Here is a 27754-nt window from a genome sequence, read left to right on the forward strand (position 1 = left end):
CACTTGATAGTTTGCAGATCAATACTTTACATACATCAGACCAGTGTTTTCCCTAGGTTTGTGAAAGATGTAGGTGCATGTATTTGGTCTGGGGGTTTAGGGGCCTCTTTCAAGAAAATCTTACGTTTTTCAATAAAAAGAATTGGCAATTTCACATAATTCTGGACTATTATTACCATATCTGTGTCCAAAACATAAAAAAAGTTAGAGCAGACAATTAATAACACTCAAAAAGCAAAACTTGCTAAAGAAGTCCACTGGGGACCACCTACAATTATTAGATCTGAGAAAAGTAATTAAGTTAGTTTTGATGCTCACATTGATTTTACATTATTTCGCCTTAGGTGGTGACCAAAACTGCTTGGGTGCTGCACCTAAGCCGTATAATGGTAGGGAAACCCCTGCATTAGGCCTGTATTTATTTAGCTGACCCTTTTATCCAAAGCGACTTACAATGAATGCATTGTACCATGTGGATACAACTCAAAAATTGCAAGGATCACGTACCTCAGTATACATCTCCTTCATTAAATAAGCTGAACTGCTTCACGTGCTAGCTACATTTAGAAACAGTGAAAATATGGTGAAATACAAATATTGAACTTTTCACTCCACCACACTTGTGACAACTGCATAGATAAAACCACATAGCAACAGCTACAACAGTAAATCCATGTGTATCCTAATAATAATCCAGAGGAGAGTGGACACTCTCATGTAGCTAGGCCTAACGTTATATGCATTGTGAACACCACCTTAGCTGGAGTTAGACCAGAATGGGGCTGGAACATGGAGGTAACGTTACAGTATGTACAAGAAATACTGTAGGCTAGCTAGGTGAGACAGGAGTAGACCATTAAAAACATGCGTTAAAGCACCATATTTTAGGCATTAAAGAACACCGGCTAATAAACAACAACAACAACCGTTCATTCACAGTAACGTTACTGGAACTGTCACCGTTAAATAGAGACATATTTAACGGCTAGTAGCTACATGAACGTAAACAACTCAAAACCCTCTTGATGACACAGTGAATGTAGCTAGCTATATGCTAGGCTAGCTTATCCTCTTAAATATATATTTTCTAACCGAAGACACTGCTTAGTAAACAGTGTTTACGCCACCGTCGACGGTTAACTACTGGACATTTGCGTTAGTTAGCTACCAGTCTAGTATGAAGAGGAAAGTAGGCTAATGTCGTTATACGAGGTCTGAAGCCGAGAAGTACTCGGGTCTTTACGTGAATCAGATAAGACACGAAGTGCAACCTCGTCCCACAACTGTACTGAAGCTCCGCCATTGGTTAGACCGTCCATCCGCCGGGCACTGGGCTGCGAAGGAAGGTGGAGGCGCGCCACTGAATGACGGCCGGAGCTTTGTTGAAACAGCCTCCGGAACCCACACGGGCCTACCTATTATACATTTACAACGTCTAAAGATATCAGATGAAAAAGGAGGAGCGCCTAATCGTTTCTATAATCACCGGGGGATGTTGCGGACTGTGCGCGGACTGTGTGACGGGACGACACGCTGTGTGAGACTGAGCGGACGTTTTCACAGGTTGATGATCCGTAGTTGGCACCGAGCAGGGAAGCCAGCTAAAGAAAATACATGGTTGTAGGCTGTTTCTAGTGACACTGGCTTACATTTAAAAGAGAACTAGGCGGTGCTTGCTAATTCTGAAAAAAACAGACCTCCGCCCAGAATGAGACATTTAACGTTTGCAGGTTGGAGTTTATTCGTTGAAGTTGACGCTCAGACTTGGGCTACAAGCAGCGTGTAGGAGGCTCGTCTTTCTTGCACATTTTGACAGATAGCCAATCAAATCTGTGCTCTTATGTCAGTGACCTATATCTCATGCATGTGCGCCAAGAGCCCACAGTAACCTCTCCATCTGACCAGACATCAGCACAGCATGGGAATCAACGGGCTAGACAATCAAGCGCATCCGTCCAGTGGAGAGTCCCGGACGGAGGAGCCAGATTCTCAGACGGAGCAAAGAGAGGCTCCCCAAGAAGCAGCAGACAGGAGCAAGGCTGACCAGGCGGCAGGCAGCGAGTGTAAAATCGTGCAGGAGGACAGCACCGTGCAGCTGATCGAGGCCGGGAGCAAGCCGCCCCTCTCCCCGGCTTCTGAATCGGAGGCGGTTGTCCAGGTGGAAGAGCACGGCCACGGAGCCGCATTCGTCCCACCAGAAGGAGGTTTCGGCTGGCTGGTGGTTTTTGCAGCAACTTGGTGCAATGGGTCGATCTTCGGCATTCAAAACTCTTTCGGCATCCTGCATATGATGCTGATGAAGGAGCATGTAGACCCAGACGACCAGACGTCTCAGTTCAAAGTGGGTGAGTACCAGACGGTCTGCTGAGGCGAGTCTGAGGATGAGATGAAAAATTATATCAACTGGTGGACAGAAGCTACATTTGTCTTGGATGCATGCTTGATTACAATTAGCCTACTCATAGGCAAAATTCAGGTGGGAATTGGACCTCCAGTGGATGATTAAACCTTCAAGTAACACCAGCTTAATAGTAGTATGCTGTATAGGTTACTATGTAATCACGCATCTGTGCCTCTAAAAAAGATGTGGGTCAGCTCAGAGTTCAAGTGATCAAGAACTTAAAGTGGCACACTGATCATAGTGTTATACGTGCCAATACATGTAAAGTCTGAATATTGTTTTTATTTAGAAAAAGTCTTGATGCATTCTAAAATGCTCCTAATCTTGTTTGAGTTGGTCAACTGATTGTTTTGGAAAGCACTATCACTGATGTTCAATCATTAACAGGCATTTAACTAGCCAACTATCTACTAGCTATCCATTCATTAACACCAGTGTTATTTAACTCCATTAACTCACTGCTAATCCATTTCTGTTAGTCACAAAAGTCTCTTTGATAAAGTCATGCCCGCAAAAGCTAAAAGTGATAGAAATGTACCATAGACTTTTGAACTAAACTTGGAAAGTGTGACACAACAAACTTGAATGAAACAGGAAGAATGAAATGACAATATAAAAGAATATTCCTTTATTTAAATAAACTGTACAAAACAGCATATGTGTCCTTTTATCAAAAGTGCAACTGAAATAGTATTTTATCTTAAATAACAACAAAAAGATTAAAGAAAGGCTTGTTTAATGCTAAGGCCATATGGTTACATTTAAATGATTTATTTAAAATGTATGACAATAACTTAAAAGATTTTTTTTTTATTACCAGTCATTTGCTGTTAAACGTCAAAAAGAAGAAACACTAGATTGCAAATGGGTATTTTACAACAACATTGAATGCAACAGCAGTCCCATCTCTGTTGTTTACAGTGGCAGTAGTCTCGCTTTGCCAGACCTTCCTCCACAGCGCTGCAGAGGATGGTCTGGCTAGTGGTAGAAAAACATGCTCTGGTTTATTGGCATTTCTTTAAACCAATCACAATCATCATGGGCGGTGCTAAGCACCGGGCAGAGCCATGGTGCCTCTGCAAAATAGCCTCAGTAAGGAACTTGTTTTGGTGGAACGTGTACGTTCCAAAATAGTTTTAGGCGTGCAACAGAAAACTCAGATTGGACAGATCTAGCTAGCTGTCTGGATTTACATTTTATTTAAAGGCCAAAAATGCCCAAAAAATAAATCTAAAAAAATAAATAAATAAATCAACCGGAGTTGAAAATTTCAACATAAAGAAGGAAGGAAGGTAATGGACATCCGGCCGAAAAGAGTGAAATCCGACGTGGATGTAGACTACAGCGGCTGTGTCCACGCTGTCTCAAAGCTAGTCACAAGCTAGTCTCCTCTGTCTTTAGCTGCAGACTGCTGAACGTCCCGGTGTTGGAATCCTTTCCAGTGAAATATCAAACACACTTTGTTTAGCTGTTTAGCTGTCAGCATTTTAACCGTGTTTAAGCCAGCTAACGTTACTAGCTTACGGTAGGCTAACGTTACCTGCTGTATGTTAACTAGCGTGACGCCCCAGGCTGTTTAAAAATTGCATCGAGATTCTTTTTTTTTAATCTCAAGCCGGTTGTAATCTTTACACATTTAAATAGATTTTTAACCGATTCACGATGCATCGTTAAATCCCTATCAATAACGGACATTGTCTTGCTTGTGCTTGTTACCATAGTGGAAAATGTTAAGCTCAAAAGCTGAAATTTAAAGTCAGCATCCAATTTATTGTCAATGAAGCATCTCTGGAGGTTTGGTCCCTTGATGGTGTTATTGGTCTGTAGCTTTAAAGCGTAACGCTTGCCAAAATGCAACCTAGGGTCTTTTTGTGAATGTACCCGAGTCAAACTTCCGTTTAAAAGCATAATTAGGACAGAAACGCCACTTTTAAGATTTACCGTATTTTCGTTTTTCGGTCAAATGGCCTTTTGAATGGGAGTGCTAGGGGCACTACTATGATCGCGTCAAAATCACTATTTTTAAAACACTAAGAAGGCTCGACACAACATGAAACTTTGCTCAAAGTATCGCCAGGGTCTCTACACATGAACTCCAGCATTGAGAACATTGTTTGTGTACACAGAGTTCACTAAAAAGAAAGGTTTTAAGCAACTCACGTTAGCAGTTGTTGTTTACACTATCCGCCATTTTCTCAGTCAAAAATAGGCGATCTCCGAATGTGAATGAACGGACTCCATAGGAGGAAATGTCATTCTTATATGAGGCTCCTTTTTCAACTACAAGGTCAATATTGTGTTTCACTAATGACAAAACAACAAATTATCTGTGCATTTATATGGAACTAAGCTTTAGGAGCTTTCCATCTTTACTCTCCTCCCTCGACTATTTTTGACTTGCGAGATGGACGGCGACTGGAAAAACAACAACTACAGTGAGTTGTTCAAAACCTTTCTTTTTAGTGAACTCTGTGTACACAAACAATGTTCTCAATGCTCGAGTTTATGTGTAGAGACCCTGGTGATACTTGGAGCAAAATTTCATGTTGTGTCGAGCCTTCTTAGTGTTTTAAAAATAGCTATTTTGATGCTATCATAGACGTGCCCTTAGCCTTGCCCCTAGCACTCCCATTCAAAAGGCCATTTGACCGAAAAATGTAAATATGGTAAATCTTAAAAGTGGCGTTTCCATCCTAATTATGCTTTTAAACGAAAGTCTGACTTGGGTACATTCACAAAAAGACCCTAGGTTGCATTTTGGCGAGAGTTATGCTTTAAGGTTATTAATAGTCACATTATCAAATACGAACTAAATGAGTAGTTATGTGAGTTCCTTTTTAGGGATGAACTGATGCGTGAAACTGTGAAATGGTCTGCTTTAGATTATAGTGAAAAGAATGGGAGTAGCATAATGTAACAGGAGTAGGTATTTTTCATAATCACCAGTGAAGGTTAAGGTCAAGATGTTGGAAGGGATTACTGCTCTAAGACTGTTTCCTAGTCTCGTCTACATTTATATAGGTGGGCAAACACATTTTTGTCTCAGTGCATGCATTGTCTTAGTCCGGCAGCGCTGCCGCTAGCTTAGCTTAGCGTAGTAAATGGAATCCTATGTTGCCGGTTAGCATGTCGTGAGTAAAAGTGACCCAACAACAGCAAAAACAAAACCTAATTACTTATTGTGGCCTGCGTATTCACGAGTACAAATAGCAATGCAGATTAAGACTAGATAACTTCCTAGACAGATATGGATTTGGGACTATATTGTGTGGAAGCATTGCTACTCGGGTGCATAGATATCATGCAGCAACTCTGTGTGAGTACAGGTCTAATAAGGGTCGATCTATCCCGTAAAATAACCATGCGTCATGTTTACAATAATCTCTTACTCTGTGGACAGCTGTTGGGTCCATTCAGCGTTTTTTCCAGTTGACTTTATTGCACCGAAAAAAAAGTCGAGGACTGCAGGATGGATCAATGCCGAGAAATCCTCTGTAGCTGTGACACAACTGCAGGCACGCTCATTTCAGTCGGCATATGTTGGCATATTCCCCCACACCAGATCGTGTTGGCTCTCATCCTCACGTCCTCGGGCTGTTGAGCGATCGCAACCTCCTCCTCCTGTCGTTCTATTTCCAAAGCACGCAGCTCCTCTTCTGAAAACTCTGGTTCGTAGAGGTATGCTTCTGGATCTTGACTGTCTGAGAAGTCATCCTCTTCGTCTCTCACAAAATCCGCCATGTTCATCGCCATTCACTGTCTACTGTAGGAAAAATAGCCAGCTAATATTCACGCCGGTATGTTGACGGAAGTTGGGGTTTTTTAGGTGCTGCGTGATATCTCTGTGTCTAAGTAGCAGTGCTTTGGCTGTAGCCTACTTCCACCCAATATAGTCCCAAGTCAATATCTGCCTAGGAAGTTGTTGTTGTAAAGTTGTTGTGAATACGCAGGCCACAAGAAGTAATTAGGTTTTGTTTTTGTCATTGTTGGGTCACTTTTACTCACGACATGCTAACCGGCAACATAGGATTCCATTTACTACGCTAAGCTAAGCTAGCGGCGGCGCTGCCGGACTAAGACAATGCATGCACTGAGACAAAAATGCGTTTGCCCACCTATATAAATATAGACGAGACGGTGAATAACCCTATTTCAACAAACGGTGGGGTATTCCTTTAACCATTTCTCATCAACACAAAAAACAGTTACTGAGGGTTAGGGTTTACTTTTTTTGGCTTGTGTGGAATTCATCTCCAGACGTTCTTTGGATTTGATTCTTGGTTGCTCTCTTACGTGAAAGGAAAAGGCTAGCAGGCTTACCTTTTTACCCCGAGCAAAAGAAGAAAACAGTAGGTTACAGTTTAACAACAATAGTCACAGTGGTAAAGGCTCCTTTTGAACAGCTATCCAGTCTAAGAGAGAACAGTCAGTAAAAGTTCTAATCACGTATAGAAGATTTTCAAACATGTTAAGTTCTTCCAAAGCGACAAACTATAGGACCATAAGGAGAGGATGATTTATTCTCAGTATTCTCTATTATACTGGGTATTTATTAAGCCTTAAGGGGTAAACAAGATATTTTCCAAATAGCTCAAGAGTTTCAAGGTGGGGGATCAGAACAACTTTTTTTAAGTAAAAGAAGGTAATGACGGAGCGGGTTATGAGTTGCAGACGGTGTTGGTTTACTTAATGATTACAGCATGGCTTGGTCAGAGGTTTTATTCCTGTTTTGGTCACATATACAAAAATGCTGTTATGTCAAGGTGTGTAACCAACAAACCATTCTTTTAAAATGAAGATACAGATATAAATATGATTACAAACTAGGACTGTACAGGAAATATAAAGAAAAGTACATAGAGATTAAACCAAACACAAGTAGGTCAGACTCTCTGCAGGAAGGAATGCAACGGTCTCCAAAGTTGACAGAATTTGGGCGAATTATGATTGAGATCACAAGTCAGTTTCTCCAGAGGGAGAGGAGCCGATATCTGTGATAACCACATACATTCAACAACATAAGTGATAAGTAAAAATGAAAAGATATCAGAAGGCATACAAGCACCCCTGCGCCACACTTACACATTGATACACACACTAAATTGTATACAGTAGTTCACAAAAGCTCAGAGTGACTGCAGTAATATTTGAGTAACAATGGTAAGATAAAAGTAAAACTAGTCAGAGATTGGGTGTTCACATGTCACAGTTGTGTGTTTTATCATGTCACTGTCCTCCTGTGTAACCTTGTTCTATGTTTGGCTTGGCAATCACTGTGAGGGTAAAATCAATATCACTTTAAAACAGTTTTTATATTGAAGCTGCAGATAAACAGTATTTAAAGTGTTTATTCTCAGGGGATTAGTGTCTATACTGGAATTGTATTGATGTGTAAGGGTGGAAAAGCCTGTAAAACAGCAATTCAGAACATTATGGGACATTAAAACTTAATAAAACACATACATACATACATAATACATACAGAATTAGCAGGTCTTATGTCCCATAATACCCATTCAATGCTGGGGTGCCCTTTTATGCCGTTATATATGTGTCTCATTCCTGAGCGAGTAATTGTATGTTTTGAACACAGAGAGCTATATTTTGAAAGCACATCACATTGAATTTTGAACAGAAATTAAAACTCGCAAAACATAGTTTAGTTTGAGTAAACAAAAACCTATTCCATACACAATAAATGTATTTGCATGTCTTTCTCTGTTCGCAGGTAGACGCTGCTGCGCTCCAGTCATGTCTCCCTCGCTCTCAACCTCCTCACTCTGCGTGCTCAACTCTTGACACACTCGCTCAAATTTTCACAGCGTTACAAGTGTGCCACAAAACCAACCAATCGGAGAATTAAAGGTCAATTCTGATTCGCTGTTCGTCTCCAATTAGATTGCAAGTAGCAGGAAACAAAAAGAGATTGAGAGCGAGGGAGACATGACCGGAGCGCAGCAGCGTCTACCTGCGAGCAGAGAAAGACATGTAAATACATTTATTGTGCACAGAATAGGTTTTTATTTTTATTTACTCAAACGAAATTATGTTTTGCGAGTGTTAATTTCTGTTCAAAATGCAATGTAATGTGCTTGCAAAATATAGTTCTCTGTGCTCAAAACATACAATTACTCACTCAGGAATGAGGCACATATATAACGCCATACCCTTTGGCCTTCAGTTAAATAAGATAAAGTTGCATGTCTCAACACTGTATTTCTTTAGTTGTGGTCAGAATGTAATCTTCATCATATCAGTGGTAATTTCTTAACTCAAAGTCACAACTTGGTAAAGAGAATATTACGGCCAGGATTCAAACAGGTGTCTGTGCTGTCACAAACAAACTCCTCCAATCATTAGCATACTGCTGTGCTCTGTGTAGTGCTGTATTGTAGCTCCGCTGCCCCAGATTTCACCAGCACATCCAGGGCAACTCTAAATCCCAGTTTGGCAGATCAGGGAGTACTGTAAAAATGTTTTGCATTCCAGAGGGAAGGGGAAAGGGTTCAGGTCGGATCAGAGCTCCAAATACTCATAAACAGGTACACACAGATGATCAGAAACAGGCATGGGACGGTTTTTGTTGAATGTGGGTTTCTTTTAACATCAATAAATGAATGCATTTATTTATAGACAGTTTTCTAGCAGGTTATAGGTAATAGTTACTTAAAAAGAAAGCAAAATAAGTGGATATGTCATCCTTTTCACAACTAGATGCAAGCGTTTGTGGGAAATATGGTCTTAACTTGAGAAACACAATCTCTAAGAATCCCACCAGCATGAAATAGAGGCTGCCAGTTGTAAGTTAGTGTTAGAGTAGCACTACAGATCGTGCACCCGGAGTGAAGTCTGAGAGCTGAGTTGGGCTGCTACACTCACGTGTACATACATATACTGTATATCCATACATCCCCCTCTTGCATTATTATTATTATTATTATTATTATTATTATTATTATTATTAGTGTCAATGCAAGCAGTTTGGAGAGCAGTTATTATTGGTAGCTTGGAGGACGATATGAAAAGTAAACACGCAAAGGAGTTTCCCATGGTTAGTGAGCGGTATCAAGTACACAACTCATGGAGCATCCAGAGGTTCCTGCTGTTAAAACACATTTGTGGCCGGCGGCTGACTTGATTGACTACGCTCCTTCTCCACATCTGTGACAGCTGGTTACTCAAATGACTTGTCTTACACTCCCAATCTTTTGCAAACTATGTAGCCTGAACTAAACTACTGTATGCTAATTACCCAGTTAGGTAAGGTTAGGCTGCAGTAGAACTACTTTGTTGAAAGTATGAGGAACTCTAATGACAAAGTAAATATTTCTCATTTTATTTCTACTTTTCTTTTTGGCACTTGCAATCATTTGCTTTATACAATTCTAATTGTGCTGGGTGTCTGCCAGCTATCTTCTGAATTAGCTTGTTTTGCATTCATGTGTTTTTAATGACAGAATCTCTCAAAATGAAGCTTCTATCCTTGCTGCGTGCTCATAAATGTTACAACCAGAGTTTTTGACAGTTAAGTGCATTGTAAATAAATAAATAATAAATGTAATCCTGGGCTCTATATTGTAACTGCGGTGTTAAGGTAATCGTTTCATCACAGCTATGTACTGTAAATACACACTTGTGGGAGGACCTGAACGACATAAGTAGAAAAGGTGGTTTGTTTGGCATGCAGGGTGTTTATGAAGATATTGAACCAGTTTCAGCTTTGTACTCACACATCGCACTGATCAGTCAAAGTAGACACACGTTCAAATCAAGCATATATACAGTATGTATGGTAGATTACTAAAGTATATTTGGTTTGTCTTATCCTGTTAGATATACACTGAATCATCTATGTCGAATACAAGCTAAACTAAGTACTCTTGGGTAAATCTCTCTTTTTCTTGGAACAGATGGTTCGTATAGAGACCCTCTCCCTCGCTGTCAGATTGCATCCATCACCAAAATAAGCTTGTTAAGCCTCCTCACCACCAACAACACACACACACACACACACACACACACACACACACACACACACACACACACACACACACCTGCACACACGCACGCACACACACACACACACACACACACACACACACACACACACACACATTTTCATTTTGCTTCCTGTTGTCCCTTGCTGTGTCCTTTTTCTTTTGGTTGCAAGTGTTCAGACCTAATTGTCTATAATGAGTACACTCCACTCAGTCTATACATAGATCCTTTGCTTGTGCCAGAGCTGGGGGAAATGAGGTTTAGAGACAGGGGTTGGCCAGCAAAGAGGGGAGAGAGTGGAGTAATGAGACATCTCTTGCTTTGTTTGCCTCTGATTGTAGGTTGGACCTTGTATGTTGTAGACAATGTGCTTTGGTTTTGACACAGTAATATGGAGTGCACTTTCAAACTTAGACTGCAGTCATCTTCTCCAGTGGTTCAGTCAAGAAAGCCTGTGGATGTGGGCTTCAGTGAAGTAATTATGTAATTTGCGTAACAACCATTCATTTATAGTACTGTTGGTATTTGCATGTTGCCACGGTTGCCACACTGCCTCCAGTTATACAATTTTCTTGTTCTGAAGTACTGTATTTTATTCTGAAGCAGCATAAATAATTGTGTGGTCAGTGAAAGGAGTACATTGTGGAAGACTAATTCTTGAGCCTAGTGCAGTAGGCCTTAACAGTACTGTCTGTTCTCTTGTCTTTCTGTTGTTTTTTTCACATTACTCTATACCACTGCTCTTCAACCTGGGGGGGTCACCAGAGCTTCACGGTTACATAGTCTGTGTAATTGTTTTTTTTACTGAGGTAGATGCCATTTCCTGTATTCTGGTGCCTTTTAATTAAACAATTGCTTTTATAGCCTTGAGTGACGTGCGCCGGCCAGTGCTCTTGCCTTTGATTGCCCATATCAACTGCCCAGTTGTTGGACGAAGCGGGGGAGAATCATCGCGATAGCTTTCTTATCACCTAACCCTTGATTTTCTCTGTAAGGTTATTGTTCCAAAAAGTGGATTCAGTTCCTAAAGCAGCTGCTAAACAGGCTGTGCGTCACTTTTTAATTAAAAGAAAAGTAATATAGTAATATAACGAGTAACGTAACTAATTACTTTTGATACCAAGTAATAAGTAAAGAAATATTATTACTTTTTAAAGGAGTAATAGTAAAAAGTATCTTATTACACTTCCTGAGTAACTTGCCCAACACTGGCCCTAATCAAATCAGTTTAAGTTGAGATAGAACTTTTCATTATGTTGTCAAACAAAAACTCAAACTTACCGAGCCTGTCTGTGCCTGCCTGACTGTGTGCTACTTGTCGTCTCCTGCTCTGATGTGACACATGCAACACTCCATTTCTTATGGACATTATGTGGACATATTTTCAATTTTATATATACCCTATAGCCAAATAATAGGCTATAGGGTTCTTACTTAGCGTTTCGGTGCACTAAAAAATGTTCTGATATCTCTTTTTCTTTTTTTCTTCCATGATGGTTGGCTTGGCTGGCTAAACACACACACACACACACACACACACACACACACACACACAACAATGTTGCTAGTCAGTGAGAATAACGATAATAAAGAGCTGCTAACACTGGTTGATTGATATTAACATTACGGTAGCTAGCTAGTTATAACAACATAGTGTAATTGTAAATGCAATTCAGTTCTGCAACAAAGACTACATGATGCCTTTAAAAGCAACAGGCGAACAAATGATGAACATTCACTTAAATACCAGCTTGTTTAGTGACAGTATGTGAGCCTACAGCAGACCCACCAGATATGATATGATGCTTTGTTTACCTTGCTGTGTCGCGGGAGTGCAGCATGCTCGAGTAATAAAAACACAGAATAGAGTTTAATTGATATGAACTCTGATGAGCCAAGTGGAATGGATTTGAGGAAGCAGCAGTGTGGAAGTCAAAGCTGTAGCTACAACACGGAACAGAGTTTAATTTGTTAGGACTTTCCTCAAGTGGAATGGATTTGACTGACGGCGCTCTGAAAAGTGAACAGACAGATTTACACTCACTGAATTAGAGATGGTTAAAGTGTGGGTCCAATATCATTGGTCTTAAAAAGTGTATATGTTGTCTCTTCATTAACTGCTGAAAGTCTGACCCAAACAGTGCCCATCCACAACAGTTAATCGCTTTACTTCCTTGTTGGTACTCCGGTCTGTTTCTCCAAACTTGGGATGTGCCGACTGCCACCTACTGTTGGTAATACACTGACTATGGATAAGTACCTCATACAACCCCACTTCAAAATATTCAAACTATTCCTTTAAGGAAAAAGGTTGTAAACCACTGCTCTACTGTCATTTTGTGATCCTGTTTCCCTGTAATAATATATCCAAACAGGGATAACCTTAACGGAGGAGCTGAAAAAACTGACAGTCATAGTTTCAGTAATGTGACATGTATTTCCTTGGTTTTTGTTTTGATAAAATTTAAGTTTTTGTCATTTTTTGTGTTCAACCATGGTGGCAGTCACTGCTCAGTTTAACCACTCAGTTCTTTTGTTAGATAGAGAGTATAATCCCCTACTCTACAATCAATCATTTAACATGTACCCATAACCGCAGTGAAGTAACCTACCAAGTGCAGACCCATCTAGAGCCAAAACTAAGCAGTACTGTTGCATATGCTACTACAGGTGGAAAGTAGAGTAGTTATCCAAGACTCAAAGGACCAGACTGACCAACCTGATCGACTGTAAAAATTTTAAGGATGAACCGCTAAGAGAGCGTGCAATGATGCTGGCGGAAACAGCAAACCTACAGCAGCACATGCAGATGGGAGACCCAACAATGGGTGGTTGAGAATGACAGATTTAACATCCTGTGATCCTTCCAGATAAACCATCTGGACATGTGGTAATGGACAAGGGACAGAACAGACAAAACCTGTGATGGCAAAAGTGATCTCAATATTAGAAGCACACAAGGCTGTGGACATTAATTTCTGCGATTCCAGGCACCAAAGGCAACACAAACTAAACCCCAACTCGATTCTGTCAGGAGTTTCGGGCTGAGCACATTTTTTGGGTGATTAACTTTTAGGACTATGTACATATGTCATTAAATTTCCAGGTTATATGTTTCATTTCTGACAGTGTGCTATGTGGCTTTGCATACACAGTTGAGGCTGCATGCTATTCTCGTGGATCATCTCCACCACTATAGTCGGCGGATTAATTTAGTGACTACAATGGCCTTTCCCTGAGAGCCACCATCAAGCCCTATATGTATGCAGATGTGCTGTCATGTACACAGTACAGTAGCCCTAACTGGAGAGATTATTGGCCAAAGCCAGCACTCCCAAAACACAAAGAGAGCATTCTAATGTTGTTTTGAGGGGCTTTTCATCTTCTTATTTCCATATGGGAAAGCCATATGTTCGCCCCTCAGGGCAAAGATGGTGCAAGAGCTAAACAGAACAAATGTGTAGTACAGCATAACATACACTTCAGCTTAACATTGTTGCTTCATGATCAGTTATGGAAGATTTTAGGGTTCAGTATATTTAAAGCTGCTATAATCAATATTTTCATATAAACTAGAGAATCACACCAGCCACGACAGCAAATCGGGCCAGGGGCGTAAAGTGTGTGTGTAGGGGGGGGCCTTCCCTACTTCCTACCTCCCTACTTCAGGCGCCCTTGCTTGGACCACAGCCGTCTTCAATCCAGCCTTCGTTTTCATCTCAACTACACACCCGTAAAGTTTTGTACGGTGCATTCGCAGTGACAAAATCCGAAGACAGACAGAGTTTAGTTAGTTTGTGCGGTGTGTCCCGCACTGTCGCCACGGGTCGGCCTTCGTTGGCCTTTAATTGGCATCGGCCGCGGTCAGCCGTTGGCTGAACTGCCAATCCATCTGATTGGTCACCCTGCTCCCACTACAGGGAGAATTCCTTGCAGAGAGAATGGATGACAGCCCGGGAAATGGACAGTCTGGTTAGCCATCTCCCAGTGTCCGCTGTCATCCCGAGGGTAAGTAAGCAGAGGAACCATAGGCTCTGTTCGGTTCTGCTGCTGCTGAATTGAGCAAACGCTGTTTGTTGTGGGTATCATAGCAGCGTTTGTATCCGGTTTCCCTTTTTGAAAGTCAAATAGATTACAGCTGTTTGCTGGTATAGAGAGTTATTTCTAGAGATGGTCCGATACCATTTTTTGCTTCCCGATACCGATTCTGATACCCTGAAGTTGCGTATTGGCCGATACCAAGTACCGATCCGATACCAGTGTGTCATATATTTTATTATGTTTTAACAAGTGTATACTACTATCCCTGTATGGATGTGACATGATTTCTATCTTTGTTGTCGGCCTGGCTCAGGTTAAACTCTTTGTGAAACATGAACAAACACAAGCAATGAACGCCCCAGAACTTTCTTTCTTTTATTATCCAGTTTGACAGTCAGTTATAATGGAAAAAGAACATAAATAAACTACTTTAACGTAGATTTTCTTTAGGGCTTTATTACGTGGTATCGGATCGGTGCATAAACTCCAGTACTTCCTGATACCGATACCAGCGTTTTAGGCGGTATCGGAGCCGAGACCGATACCAGTATCGGTATCGGAACATCTCTAGTTATTTCCTCTCATGCTGGAACAGAACGTACGTGGTACTTAGCCGTCGGCTGTAGTCTCTGCGGTGTTTTCCAGTGCTCTGCAGTTCCCCTCTAGCCTGACAAGCCAGACCCACATCAAGATGTTGGGTCTGGGAACTCACCATTTACAGAGCTCAATCCGAGGGGCGGGATAAACGGTTGTCTTTCAAATTCCTTCTGCACACAATAGGATAGCGCTACAACCAGGCAGAGCAACGAAGAAGGTAGCGAAGCTAGTTGATAGATTAAACTTTTGCCGTATCTGGTCGGCCAAACTCCGAACACATCTTCCTTTTTTAAGAATGATTTCAGTGCCGTTCTTTGTTCTTTTCTCAAAGAAAAGCTTAACTCCAAGTCTTCCAGAAGACCACTGTTCCCAGCTACAGCAGCCATAAGCCCGCCCACCGACTTTGTACACGATGTGATTGGCCTGACCAGAGTTTGGTTTTTCCAGCTCGCAAGCCAACGGAGAGTGTCTAGACCCCACTGGCTGCAAATTAAATTTGCTGCCGCTAGGGTGCGTCTAGATTTCTAGGCTAGTTCCACACAGCTTGACGGAGCATTTAGCATCTTTCAGCTCATTGTTTTGGTTTTACGATCTGTGACTTTACTGTTTTGATTCACTCTCATCGCTCTCATCAGTGTCATTTCCAGCCACAGCAGGCAGCTGTTTTTAGCAAAAAAGCTCTAAGAACCTACTGTACGATACCTGCTCAGCACCAAGCGGTACACAGGCAAAGTTAGTGACTAGCAAGGTAACAAAGTAAAACATTTAGCAGCTAAAGAGCCAGATATTTCCCTCAGATGGAGACCAAAACAGATTGCTACGGAGAGGTGTGGTCAATCTGACAAGCACTAAGTTTGAAGCATACCGAAGTTCCAAACTGAGAGTGGTTCTTAGCTCTCTAGACATTAGGGACCAGGGTCCAACCAGAGTTATCTGATCCGTGTTCAATCCTTCTTTTGTCAATTCAAACCAACCCACCCAACCCAACCCGTGTGGCGAGGGCGTTTCTTTGCTTGCCTGTCTGACTGGAGCTGGAGGGGAGCAGAACGGATTAGCTAGAGCAACGTTTGCCTTGTTATGCTAGCTTCAGCAGCATACACCTCGTTGTCCCTCACCCTTGAACCCTTGATGTGAAAAAGGTACCAGTGTTACAATATGCTGCAATTGTAATGCTAAGGTGCTTATGGGAAGCCAAACCCAAACTCCTTATTAAGTAAAGAGGATTAATCTGATCGCCTACAACTTTGCCATTGATTTCCGTCTCAGTAGTATATATTTTGTATGGTGTTTCAGTTGAAATGGGTTGGAAGGCCAATGTAAAATAACCATTTACAATTCAATATAGCATTTAACCTACTTTACTGTTGCACTTACTGATATCCACTTCTGTATACATATAGCAGGTATCGGCTGTATGCCTTGAGATGTGATGTGAAAAGGTTTTTACAAGACCAGTAGTAGTTTTTTGTGAATGTTGCACCTCAAGATGACACTTGAAATATTTTGTAGGGAAAGTTACAAAAGGGTGGGAGTTCATGCTAAATAGAAAAATTTCCCCTGTCTTGTTCCATTTGGATAAATAAACTATAGGAAGGCTAGGGTGCAGTCCCACCCTTAAACTATACAAACTATGACTTTGTAGTGTACACTGTGTACCACATGTGTAAATGTATAGTACAGAATGTCTAGGTCAACCTCCACAACAAAGACGTTGTACATGTAGAGAGCTGTAAAGCTCATGTTTCACACTGAAGTCAGAGGGTCGGTGTATGTGTGTGCGTGTGTGTAAGTAGGTAAATCAGTCCATTTACCCGTCTATCTGCCGCTCTGGTCTCATTCATATTGAGCTGTTGGATCAGTGTGGCCTACAGCCCAGACACCACGTTAGACATTAAATCTACCTTTGCTCCCAGGGGTAGACTGGACCCAGACATTTGTTTGTTTGCACTTCAGGGTACGCAGAGTCTCTGTTGGATCATTCTGGCTCGTTATATTTTAACACTGGATGGACACAGGCCAAGTCTGTCCACTTTTTTTGATCTGATAAGATTTCTCATGGTGCTTTTTATCACCATGAGGACTCTTATGGAGTGTGTCTGATGTTTGTACATGGTGCAAGGAAAGACAATTAAGAGCACAGTTAGATACATTTATATTAATAGCAAATCACATCAGGGTGGCAGAGAGAGACATTTCCAAGAAAAACTAGTGCATGTAAAGGCTTTTAGTTTTTCAAAGCTTCTGCAAATATTACATTTTCATGAAATCAAGGTATTTATGCTGTCTGAGTGAAGAAATGCCTACAAGGCAATGAGAGATTCAATACAAAGCACATGTTTACATTTGACTGTGGCTTCCTTTGAGATCACAGAAGCAAATTCTCCAGCTGCTTATGATGTGGGAACTGTAGAAACTGTTGAGAGATTACACATGACAAAATAAGCCAGTGCATTGTTTTCAAGCAGGAAAGGGAATACATTTCTTTTCATTAATTTTTACTGTATGTCAGTTGTATTGCCTGCTTGTATCCTGTATATCAATACCATATTGTTTTAATAATAATAATAATAATAATAATAATAATAATAATACATTTAATTTATAATGCACTTTTCATCAAAGATCTCAAAGTGCTACAGGTTAGAAACACAACAAACAAAATAAATAAATAAATAAATAAGCAGTTTAAAATACAACAAAGAAAAGAAACAAAAAAGAAAAAAATCTAAAATTCTAAAGGGGACCAAAACTTTGCTAAAAAGAAATGTCTTAAGGTCTTAAATGTCTTTTACAGCACACATTTCATGTTACATAAACTTTGGTGTACAAATGGGTGTAATATTTATTTACTTTAGGTGAACATACCAGGTTTCCGTTTCTGATGATGAATTCTCTCTTCTCTCCACTTTCTCTCCAGCATGGGTTGGGGCCCTGGCCATGGGCATGATCTTCTTCTGTTCACCGGTGGTCAGCATGTTCACAGACCGCTTCGGCTGTAGGAAGACAGCTGTCAGCGGGGCAGTGGTGGCTTTTATAGGGCTGCTCAGTACATCCTTTGCAAAGTAAGCTACTGTACATTTATTATTAAAGACATCACTTGCCCTAGCCCCAGTTTGTGCCTCTGATGTATTACCATTACAGGATTAGATCATGAGATTTATTCACTACAGCTGCAAAATGAGTTGCAAAATCGGAACCATGCAACCTCCATACGATTTGAGTTAGGAATACTCAAATCAAAACATTTTCAGCATTGCTATGACAATCACCAAATCTTAGTGCCACTCAAATAAGATGTTTTATCATAATTTTGGTAAAAGGGAAAACTGCTTAGTTCAGTCACACTCAATCATAACAGTCATGCATTAGGTCATACTAAGCATCTGAGGTGCTTTAAAAAAAATATATTTTAGTATAGTATATTTACACCTTATTTGGGAACTCTTTGCCATGTTCCACCCATGTTCCACTTTCTTGCACTAGTTTTACACTCATAGCAGATGCACTAAGCAAGAGAGAAAACATGAAGACCATCGAGATACAACAATAAAAAAGTGATTCTACCAATTTAACAGATTTTTAGGTAGACGTCTCAACTCTTTTTATTAAAATCTGAAATGAACAGCCAGAATTACAGTTTTTACACTTTTTGTTTAACTGCAGGCCTTTTACCAAATGAGTCTAACCATTTTGTTCAGCTTGTTTATACTGTATAATCAAGTCAAGTAAAAATTTGTATACAGCCCAATGTCATAAATTCGTTTCACGGGGCTTTGCAATCTGTACAGCATACAACACCCTCTATCACATGACCCTCAGTTTATAAATTAATTAATGTTACAGCACAGCATTTTAACATTACATTAACATTAATGTTACAACAAATGGTCTTTTTTTCTATTGCAGCTCCTTGAGCCTTCGCTATTTCACATATGGGATACTGTTCGGCTGTGGCTCCTCATTCGCCTTCCAGCCCTCGTTGGTCATCCTCGGCCACTACTTCCGCCAGCGCCTGGGCTTGGCCAATGGTGTGGTGACGGCTGGTGCCAGCCTCTTCTCCATGGGCCTCCCGGTTTTTCTCAACAAGGTAGTGGAACCTCTGGGCCTTAGCAGGACCTTCCAGATCCTCAGCCTCTTCATGCTGGTTCAGGCCCTGCTGGCGCTGATGTTCAAACCTTTACTGCCTGCTGGAGGAGGCATGGGACCCCCAGGCATGGGTCCTGGCCCTGCCAAACCCCAAACCCAGCCAGGGGCCACTGCTCAGGAGGGGAGCAGGTGGAGCAGGGTCCTGGATGAGGTCAGGAAGTACTTCAACCTGCGTGTGTTTCACATCGTGACATACCGGGTGTGGGCGTTTGGAGTAGCCACAGCTGTACTGGGCTATTTCGTGCCATATGTCCATCTGGTAAGAACAATAATGGGCATGCTTGTAGTCAAATTATAAGTACACATGTGTATTTGCTCCTGCCCTGAATTGGGTTATGTTAAGTTAAAAGGGTACAATATTTTGAAAAAAAGTCAGAGTTAATCGTGTGTCTGACACACGATTGACTGGCACCTAAGCTCTGGCACCTAAACAAACATTCTGGCGAAAAGTGCACCTCTAATGCCAGTTTGCAGGCTAGGTGGCTAATCAGCTGCATAGCTGCAGCACATTAACCAGCATTTAAACATCTCAGCAAATGTCACTTTGGTCTTTATAGATGCTAGTGTGGTTCTTACTCTTCTGTACCACTACTAACAAGATGCTGTCTGCTCATGGTTTGTAAGCTACACTTTACACTGTTTGTCGTTTACCTGTCACGTCTCAGCCTGCCAGCTGCTGTCAATCAAACACAAACACGCACTTCCAGTGGCTGAAAAGAAAAGGAGTATTTCTGATATTTCTCCAAAGAACTTGTTTTTAGTTTGTTTTTAATAATTCAAAAAAGTATTGAGAATATGTGTAAAATAACACTTTATTTTTGACCGCAAAAAAGGGAACATGTGATTTTAAAGCACAGTAACTTTGCTTACCATGATGATTAGAATCCAAAATTCATTGTATTTTTAAAAATGGACATATGGTCAACTTTGGTGTGAACTAGTGAGATAGTGAAGGATGAGGATGATGTGTAAAGCTGCAGCATGGAGCTGTGAAGTTGATCTCCCTCTATCCAGATGTCGGATGTTCCAGCTCCGGCCTCCCTCTGTCAGGTCTGTTGTTTCAGGCCCGGGCCCAGATGTAAACACAGCCCCGGTCTTTGTATTGGCTCGACCACCTCAGGAAACCTCTCCTGTATGGTCTCTCTGTATCCCTAAACATGCCTATCCTATGGTCATTATGAATGTAGAGCCCTTCAAAGCAGAGCAAATATTTCACAAGTTCAGAAAAGACTTCAGAGGGCGGTTAAATGTTTTGGATCTGATTTGGGGGTCAGGACTGAGGGGAGTGGGAGGGTCTGACTTATATGCGTTTGGTCTTCCTGTTCTGCTGTTCCAAAGGTCTGTGGATGAAGACATTTTGTTATTGTTAGACATTTGCTTTGGGGTTATGGATGGACAATTCCTCCACCCCACCAAATGCACACCCATTTGCTTAGTTAATTTACTTCTTAAGTATGGAGCACACAATGAGAAAGTTCACCAGCAGTTGATGTGATATCTCATTTCCTATTCGTAGCATCTGGTGAGTTTCTTGCGCAGCACAATCACATTTAACCAGCAAACACACAGCCAAAGCTCACGCAGTACTATGTCTGTTTTTCTTTCCGTGTCTCAGATGAATTTTGTGAAGGAGCAGTTCAAGGGGACCCAGAAGGAATGGGTACTCCTGGTTTGCATAGGAGCTTCATCTGGGGTGGGACGCCTCGCTTTTGGGAAGCTCGGAGACCTCATTCCTGGTCTTCAAAAGATCTACATGCAGGTGAGGAAATGTCTGAAGGCATAAAACGTGAAAACTCATGCAGTTAAAAGTAGTATGTTGGCCTGAAGCATTGTGTCGAGATTGAAACTAGCTACTGTAGAGGTCTTATTTTGAGCCTGTTAGTAATATGATTTTAATGATTTCTTGTACCATTTTACAATCGTTCAAAAGTAAATGTCTCATTTCTAATTTCTGACTATTTCTAAGCTTTGTAAGCACTACAATATACATTACTATAGTAGAATTACTCTCTCATAATAGCTTGTACTATAACAACGTGTTAATAGAACTAACAATTCAAATTAAAAGCCTGCCCATCAACTTTAACCTGAAATAGAAGACTTGGGGTTAACTATTAACAGTTGTGTTTTAAGGCTCTTTTTTCAGACGCTGTTATTTGCACTTCATTTTACTCAGCCCTCTGGCACACATATTATCACACTGAACCAAGGTTTGTTTAATGGTATTCTATTAAAAGGGTTATATAATGTCACTTGGTTGAGCATTATATATATATTTTGATTTGCAAACCGAGAGACTTAGGGTTTTGATGACCTTGCCAGGCTCATTCGCAAATGCATATTAGGGCATAGTCACACAATCAATGTCTCCTCCATCTTGGCTCACTCACAAAATGTCAGCCAAGGACATTCAACCAGGGTCAACCACAAACACTGTGTGCTATCGTATGAGGGTGCATCTTTGCCGGTTAAAGTTCACCAAAGTTACTTATGAATTTGGTTTTCCACCGGAAGCAAGTATTTTATTTGCCCCATCTCTTGCACAAAATGGAAGTTAATGGGAGACGGCTAAGCGCCATTGTTGAAATCATGAACTCTGATCTCAGTGTAATGCAACATTATTAGCTGACTGTTTAGATTAATACAAACAGGCAGGCACCTTTTAACTGCTGCTAACAAAAACACGAAGCACAGACCTAAATTCGTCGCTCAGCCTATTAAACAGATGGTGTGGTTGAGATGTATTTAAATTCCTCAGCTTTATATATCTTCATATCCACATTAAGCTTTCAGATCCCCCTCTGTGAATTTTAAATATGTAGGTGTTTACCAGGTCCTAACAGTAGTTTGAGGGTGCAATCTGTTGCTAGAACAAAATGTTCACAATGAAGTCAAAAGGCCTGGAGGCTGTTCTCCATGATCAAGCACAACAAAGATAGAAACTAATCCAACTAAAAACAGTGTACAGTATAATCTCCCCTCACTTACTGTCAACAATGCTTCTGTCAGAAATCAAACACTGGAAACAAGCAAACACCTACTGCAGCTATGGCCTATGAAACAGGCAGCCATGTCCGTTAGAAACAGAAATAATAGAGACACTGAATGTGTCTGTTTCAGGTGGTGTCCTTCATGGCTCTGGGTCTGATGTCCATGATGATCCCTCAGTGCTTGGCGTTCGAGGGGCTGGTGGTTGTGTGCGTGTTCCTGGGGCTGTGTGACGGCTGCTTCCTCACCATGATGGCTCCCATAGCGTTTGAGCTGGTCGGGCCCATGCAGGCTTCGCAGGCCATAGGCTACCTTCTAGGCCTCATGTCTCTTCCCATGACTGCGGGTCCACCCATCGCTGGTGAGTAGGAAAACACAATCCAGAACGAGATCGCAGTGATCTGGCTCCTTGCATTGACTTCAGGACGTTGGCAGTAAGAAGCTGATTGATATTAACAGAGTATAACAGAATGTGGGGAGTAAAAGGAGAGTAAGACAAACGCAGGGCAGGATAGATTGTTCAGCAGATTGTGTTTACTGTAGAGAGATTTGGGCTTGTGGCCAACTGCAGGCTGTCTCTAGGACACACAGAGCACACACAGAGTAATCTCTCAGTACTCAACTCCCCTTCTGTCTCCTCTACCTCCTCATTCTCTCCTCAGGCATCCTAGTACTCTCTCTTGCCAACTCTTTCAGATCTGACACATCCGTCCTGGAATGCTTTTACTACAAAACACGCAATGTGCTTTTGTGGCCTCAGCTCCCCGTACCAGAGGTTGTTATTAATGGTTTGAGATATTTGTCCAAATTACATTTCAAGCTGTAAAAACAGATTCTCATTTAAAAACAACAACAATCCAATGTCATCTCAAAACACTCATTTCTGTTTTAGATTACATCTTTGGAGAAGCTTTGGAAATCAAAGCCTAAAAGTTGTTCTACTTTAGTCAGTGACTACTACCCCATGCAGCGCATGTGGAGACTAACTAGCCAAATGATTGCACTTCTTGTCTCTACACACAAAGACCTGCATTAAGACATACATATACAGTATAGTGGCATGTGGTTTCAATGTTACTTTTGACTTATCACAGATGCAGACATTACTTCCTGTAGTTAAACAAAACATGTAATTGACATGATGCAGACTATTATAATGCGTAGTATACATTTTTTTTTGGCAGACTGCTGCACCCTCCGTGCAAGAAGGAGCGCTACCGCAGGTCCTTCATTCCAGCAGCAGTCAGACTCTTTAATATAACATCATAATGTAGCACTGCTAGCTGTTTCTGCAATATGATCCATCACTGGACAATATTCTGCACTATGCACATTTATCTATGTATTACTCTGTCACCTCCAACTGTGCAATATGTCATCTCTATTCATTCGCACCTTACTCATCTGTATATCTGTGTTTATATACTGTCTGTTTATCTAAGGTTGTTTATTGTGTAAATACGGCTGTTTTATTACTATTATTATTAATATAACTAATTCTATTCTATATTCTATTTCTATAGTTTATATTTTTTTCTCCTATGTCTAATTAATGTGCATTTGTGTTATTCTGATGTGTGTACATTTTTCTTTTGAGCTGCTGTAGCACAGGAATTTCCCCAGTGTGGGATTAATAAAGCCCATTTTATCTTATCTTATAAAAAGCCATACATTTAAGCTACCACCAAAACAAAGGCAGCTAAGCTCCTCAAAGTCTGTGTGTGATTATCACGTGTTGTTCTGTACAGTCTGTACAGTCTGTACAGAACAAGAGCAAGAATGCATATGGCATATGATGCAGTCAACAATGTGAGTGCACACCCCTCCTGCTCTCTCTTCACAGGCTCAGCTGTAGATTAAACATGCAGCGCTGTGTGTTGAACTTGACCTTGCTTTGTCACTGTCTATACAGTTTGTTTGCCTTAACTCACATGCAGATAAATATAGAATGTGGATATACATACTGTAGACAGGGTCAGGTTTCAGTTTTAGTACAATCTCCTTATTGACCTCCACTGTTGAGATATGTTACAGATTTTTTGTGGTCATATCTTGTGTTGCCACTTATTTTAACATTAGCAGGTTAAGACCCTAGAAAATGTCACTGTAATCAGTTTATGCTGATTATGTCATGGTGTACTGACACACACTGGAGCACACTTCTACATAACTGCAGAAAAGTAAGACAAAAGAAAACAAGATTTTCAGCTGGTGTCACTTTGCTCTTGTTTTGCTTTTTTGCTTTCTCTCCCAGAGTTATATGATACAATTGATAACACTCTCAAGTGTGTGTTAGAGTACGGAGCTGGAGCCAGGGGATTTTTAGCCTAGTTTAGCATTAAAGCCTGGAGGTGGGGGAAACACCTAGCCTCGCTATCTTCAAAGCTATGCTTACTAGCACCTTTACAACTAAGCTAAGCAGTAACATACTGCATCTTATTTGTTTAAACCCTACTCAAACAGAAAAACAACATGTGGGCGGAAGCATTTTTGGTCAAGTGCAGAGCGGATTTTTGAAAAAGGTGGAGCGTCACCATATCTCCAGCTCCATCCTGCTCCAATTACACTCCGCTACCGCTCACACCATGAGTTTGAAGCATCCCAACCCAAACCCAGAAGTGTATCTTGAAATAAATAATTTCTATTTGGAAAATGTGGTTTTGACTGCTCAGTCCTTTTGGATGCCAGGCTGGAGTTTAAGCTCAAATTAAAATACAAAATAGGTTTTTTTTCTTTTTTTTTGAGTGAGTGGGGAGCGATTTGAGTGGAGCAAGGTGAAATCTGAGTTGAGCACGGAGCGTTTTTTAGAGTCAGTTATTTGCTGTAACTTTTTCTCTGTGGACAACAGCCCCAGGCACAAGACTTTCAAGACGCCTGTTGTCAGAGTGCGGTTGCCAGGTGTGGTGCCATTGCGGCTGTACTGGGCCACTTCTCCCCCTAAAACCACAAATGGCCTTTTCTGTATTTCTTTTTGTGTATGGGTTAAACCGTTTTTGAGCAGAACCAGGCTAGTTGTTTCCCCCTGCTTCCAGACATCAAGCTAATCTGGGCTAATTGCTACATGGCTCCAGCTTCATACTGAACATACCTGATCATTGAGGACATCAGTGATTTTTTGTTAAGTAAATGTTGTTTTTCAGTGATTTAAGACACGATAACGTGAACTGTGTTCCACTGCCTCCACTGCCCAGGTCTCTTACACGATTATTTTGGGAACTACACGGTGGCCTTCTCCCTGGCTGGGGTGCCTCCTATAGTGGGGGGCGTGGTGCTGTTCTTTGTTCCTCTGATACACCGCCGGCTCCAGGCAGCGGCGTCACCAGAGGAGACGTCCACAACTGCCCACATGCTGCCCACCGCCCCACCAGTGGGGGAGCCCAAGAGCTGCTCCAATGGAGACATCCTGCCTGGCTATACTGACGTAGAGACACACATCTGAGTCGCACTGAACAAAGGTTACATATATTTATACACTTCAAGCATAGATCATGTTTGTACACTAGGATGTATAATGCACACATACTGTATTTCTTCTTCTTATACGTCACTCATCTTTTTGCTTGTTTTCCAGGGATTCAGCCTACCAGCACCTTTTTCTTCATCCTTAGATTTCCCTCCTCTCAACCATGGACTTCCTGCTGGCTGACCTTTAACCCTCTCACCCTTCCTGGACTCTCATGGGCTGTTTGTTATTTTCATGTGGAGAGAAATTGAAAAGGGCGCTCTGGCTACAAGCCACAGAGGGGGCAAAAGAAGGCCCGTCAGCATAGGATGATGGGAATGTATACGGAGGATAAGCACAACACAGTCTCAACAAGGATTGTTTAATCAGTGGGGACTCTGTAGTAACAAATACCTCCAAGAGGAAAGAAATGAAGAGATTTTAACCGACTGATTTAACAGCATTAATTTTGCTACTTTGAAAAGAAATACAATGCTTTGTTTCTAGATTCATATAAACAGATTGAGATAAGAGGCATTTAAGAATTAGTGAAGGGATACATTCACACTTTCTTTATGTAGTACCTCATGCATCTACATTTCTTAACACAACACATTTTATTTAGTTTGTGTAGCTGAATCACAATCTCACCTTGAGTGAATTGCTTTATTCTCTTTGCTGTTTTCTGCTGTGACAGATAGAAGAGAAACCTGTTGTAAATGTCACAAGAGGATCAGCCACCAGCCACAATCACCTCATTTCAACCACACACTGTACTCACACCCAGGGTCCAAAATACTTCAGCAAAATGACTTCAACTACTCTACCAGCCTGGCTGCATGGGAGACAGATGCTTGATTGTGGCTGCTGTTGATACCAACTGATTCATATGCCATGACCCCTTGAGTGCTAGATTTTTTTCATGGTTTGAATTTAGGTCAGTGACTTTGCAGCTTGTGGCAGGTTAACTAATGCAGTTAGTAGGGGTGAGTCATGATGTATGAGCTGTGCATCTGCTGCCTCAATTCATGAAACTTAAGTAATACTACAGTTGATAGGTCTTCTCGTGAGTCTGTACAGCCTTAACTCTCAGCATTTGTTTTTTTTCCAATCAGCAAATTGGAAAAAAAACTCTACAGTTATTATTGGCCTTTTGAAGTTTTAGCAGGGTGCTAAACAAATCTGCATGAACTGTGTTTGTTATGACTTTGAAAAATAATTCACAGTAGTTTTTTGTAGTGTACACACTGTATAAATGGAAATCAGTTGGAATCATGCAGTCCTAACTGGAGATTGACAGCTGTAGGTAGCATTGATTTTGGTCAACTTCAGACTTCATTTTATCATTTTATTCCAAACCTTTCCTCTGTGTGTGTGTGTGTGTGTGTGTGTGTGTGTGTGTGTGTGTGTGTGTGTGTGTGTGTGTGTGTATGTATATGGGGAATCTGTGCATCTGCACTTTTGATAGTAGAGGTAGTTACTGGGTTACATTCGGTTGGTTGATGTCTGTCACTGAGATTAAAGCTGCCAAATGACCTGATCCCTCATCAGGCCATTTCACAGATAATCTAATCAATTTGCTGCTTTAGTTTAGCTTTATGTCATGAGGCAGTAATGAAACAAAAGGTCACGGACGGTTTCATAAACATTTGGACCACTTACCTCTACACTCTTAGATTACAAGTTCTCTTGAACCATGAACTTTAATGAACATATGAGAAGTAGAGCTGCAATAATTAACTGTTTAAGTAACACTCGGTGGTTATATGCATACCTTAATAGCAGAGAGGAGGATTGGTACACAATAAGGATGGAATTGCTCTGGTGTTCAGAGGGTATTCCTTTGTATCAATTCCCCTCTTTGCTGTCACTGCCATTACTCAGTCCACTTCTGTGTTACAACATTTTGGAGCCTAAAAGCTACACTAACCTCACTTCTGAGTGTTGTGTTTTTGGGGCTAATGCTATAGGACAAAGTTTTGAATGGAAAACATACATCTATACCTCAGTAATCAAACAACCCTCAGCAATCCAGCTAAACAAGTTCTTCATTACTTTATAATTTCACTCATCTGTGTTTTGGTTTTGTTGTTGGAATCGGAATCATGTCTTAGAGCCACAAAGCTGCCAAACACCTGTTT

At 41.1% G+C, this 27754-nt stretch overlaps 1 protein-coding gene and 1 long non-coding RNA gene across 2 annotated transcripts; one reads left to right on the forward strand and one right to left on the reverse strand.

Moving 5' to 3' along the window:
• The first annotated feature begins 795 nt into the window (after nt 1-795).
• slc16a2 (solute carrier family 16 member 2) lies at nt 796-26841 on the forward strand. The gene is made up of 7 exons (XM_031303044.2): nt 796-2345; nt 17955-18099; nt 18944-19442; nt 20799-20942; nt 22304-22532; nt 25363-25626; nt 25743-26841. Exons 1-6 carry the CDS (start codon nt 1919-1921, stop codon nt 25608-25610), a joined length of 1692 nt encoding a protein of 563 aa, XP_031158904.1. The 5' UTR covers nt 796-1918; the 3' UTR covers nt 25611-25626; nt 25743-26841.
• Nucleotides 19471-22349, reverse strand: LOC116052388. Its single transcript, XR_004897628.1, has 2 exons — nt 22225-22349; nt 19471-20523 (listed from the first exon to the last, which is right to left on the reverse strand). It is a non-coding gene; the product is annotated as an uncharacterized LOC116052388 (long non-coding RNA).
• Nucleotides 26842-27754: the final 913 nt, after the last annotated feature.

Source organism: Sander lucioperca, chromosome 1 (genome assembly GCF_008315115.2).
Source record: "Sander lucioperca isolate FBNREF2018 chromosome 1, SLUC_FBN_1.2, whole genome shotgun sequence".
Taxonomy (NCBI): domain Eukaryota; kingdom Metazoa; phylum Chordata; class Actinopteri; order Perciformes; family Percidae; genus Sander; species Sander lucioperca.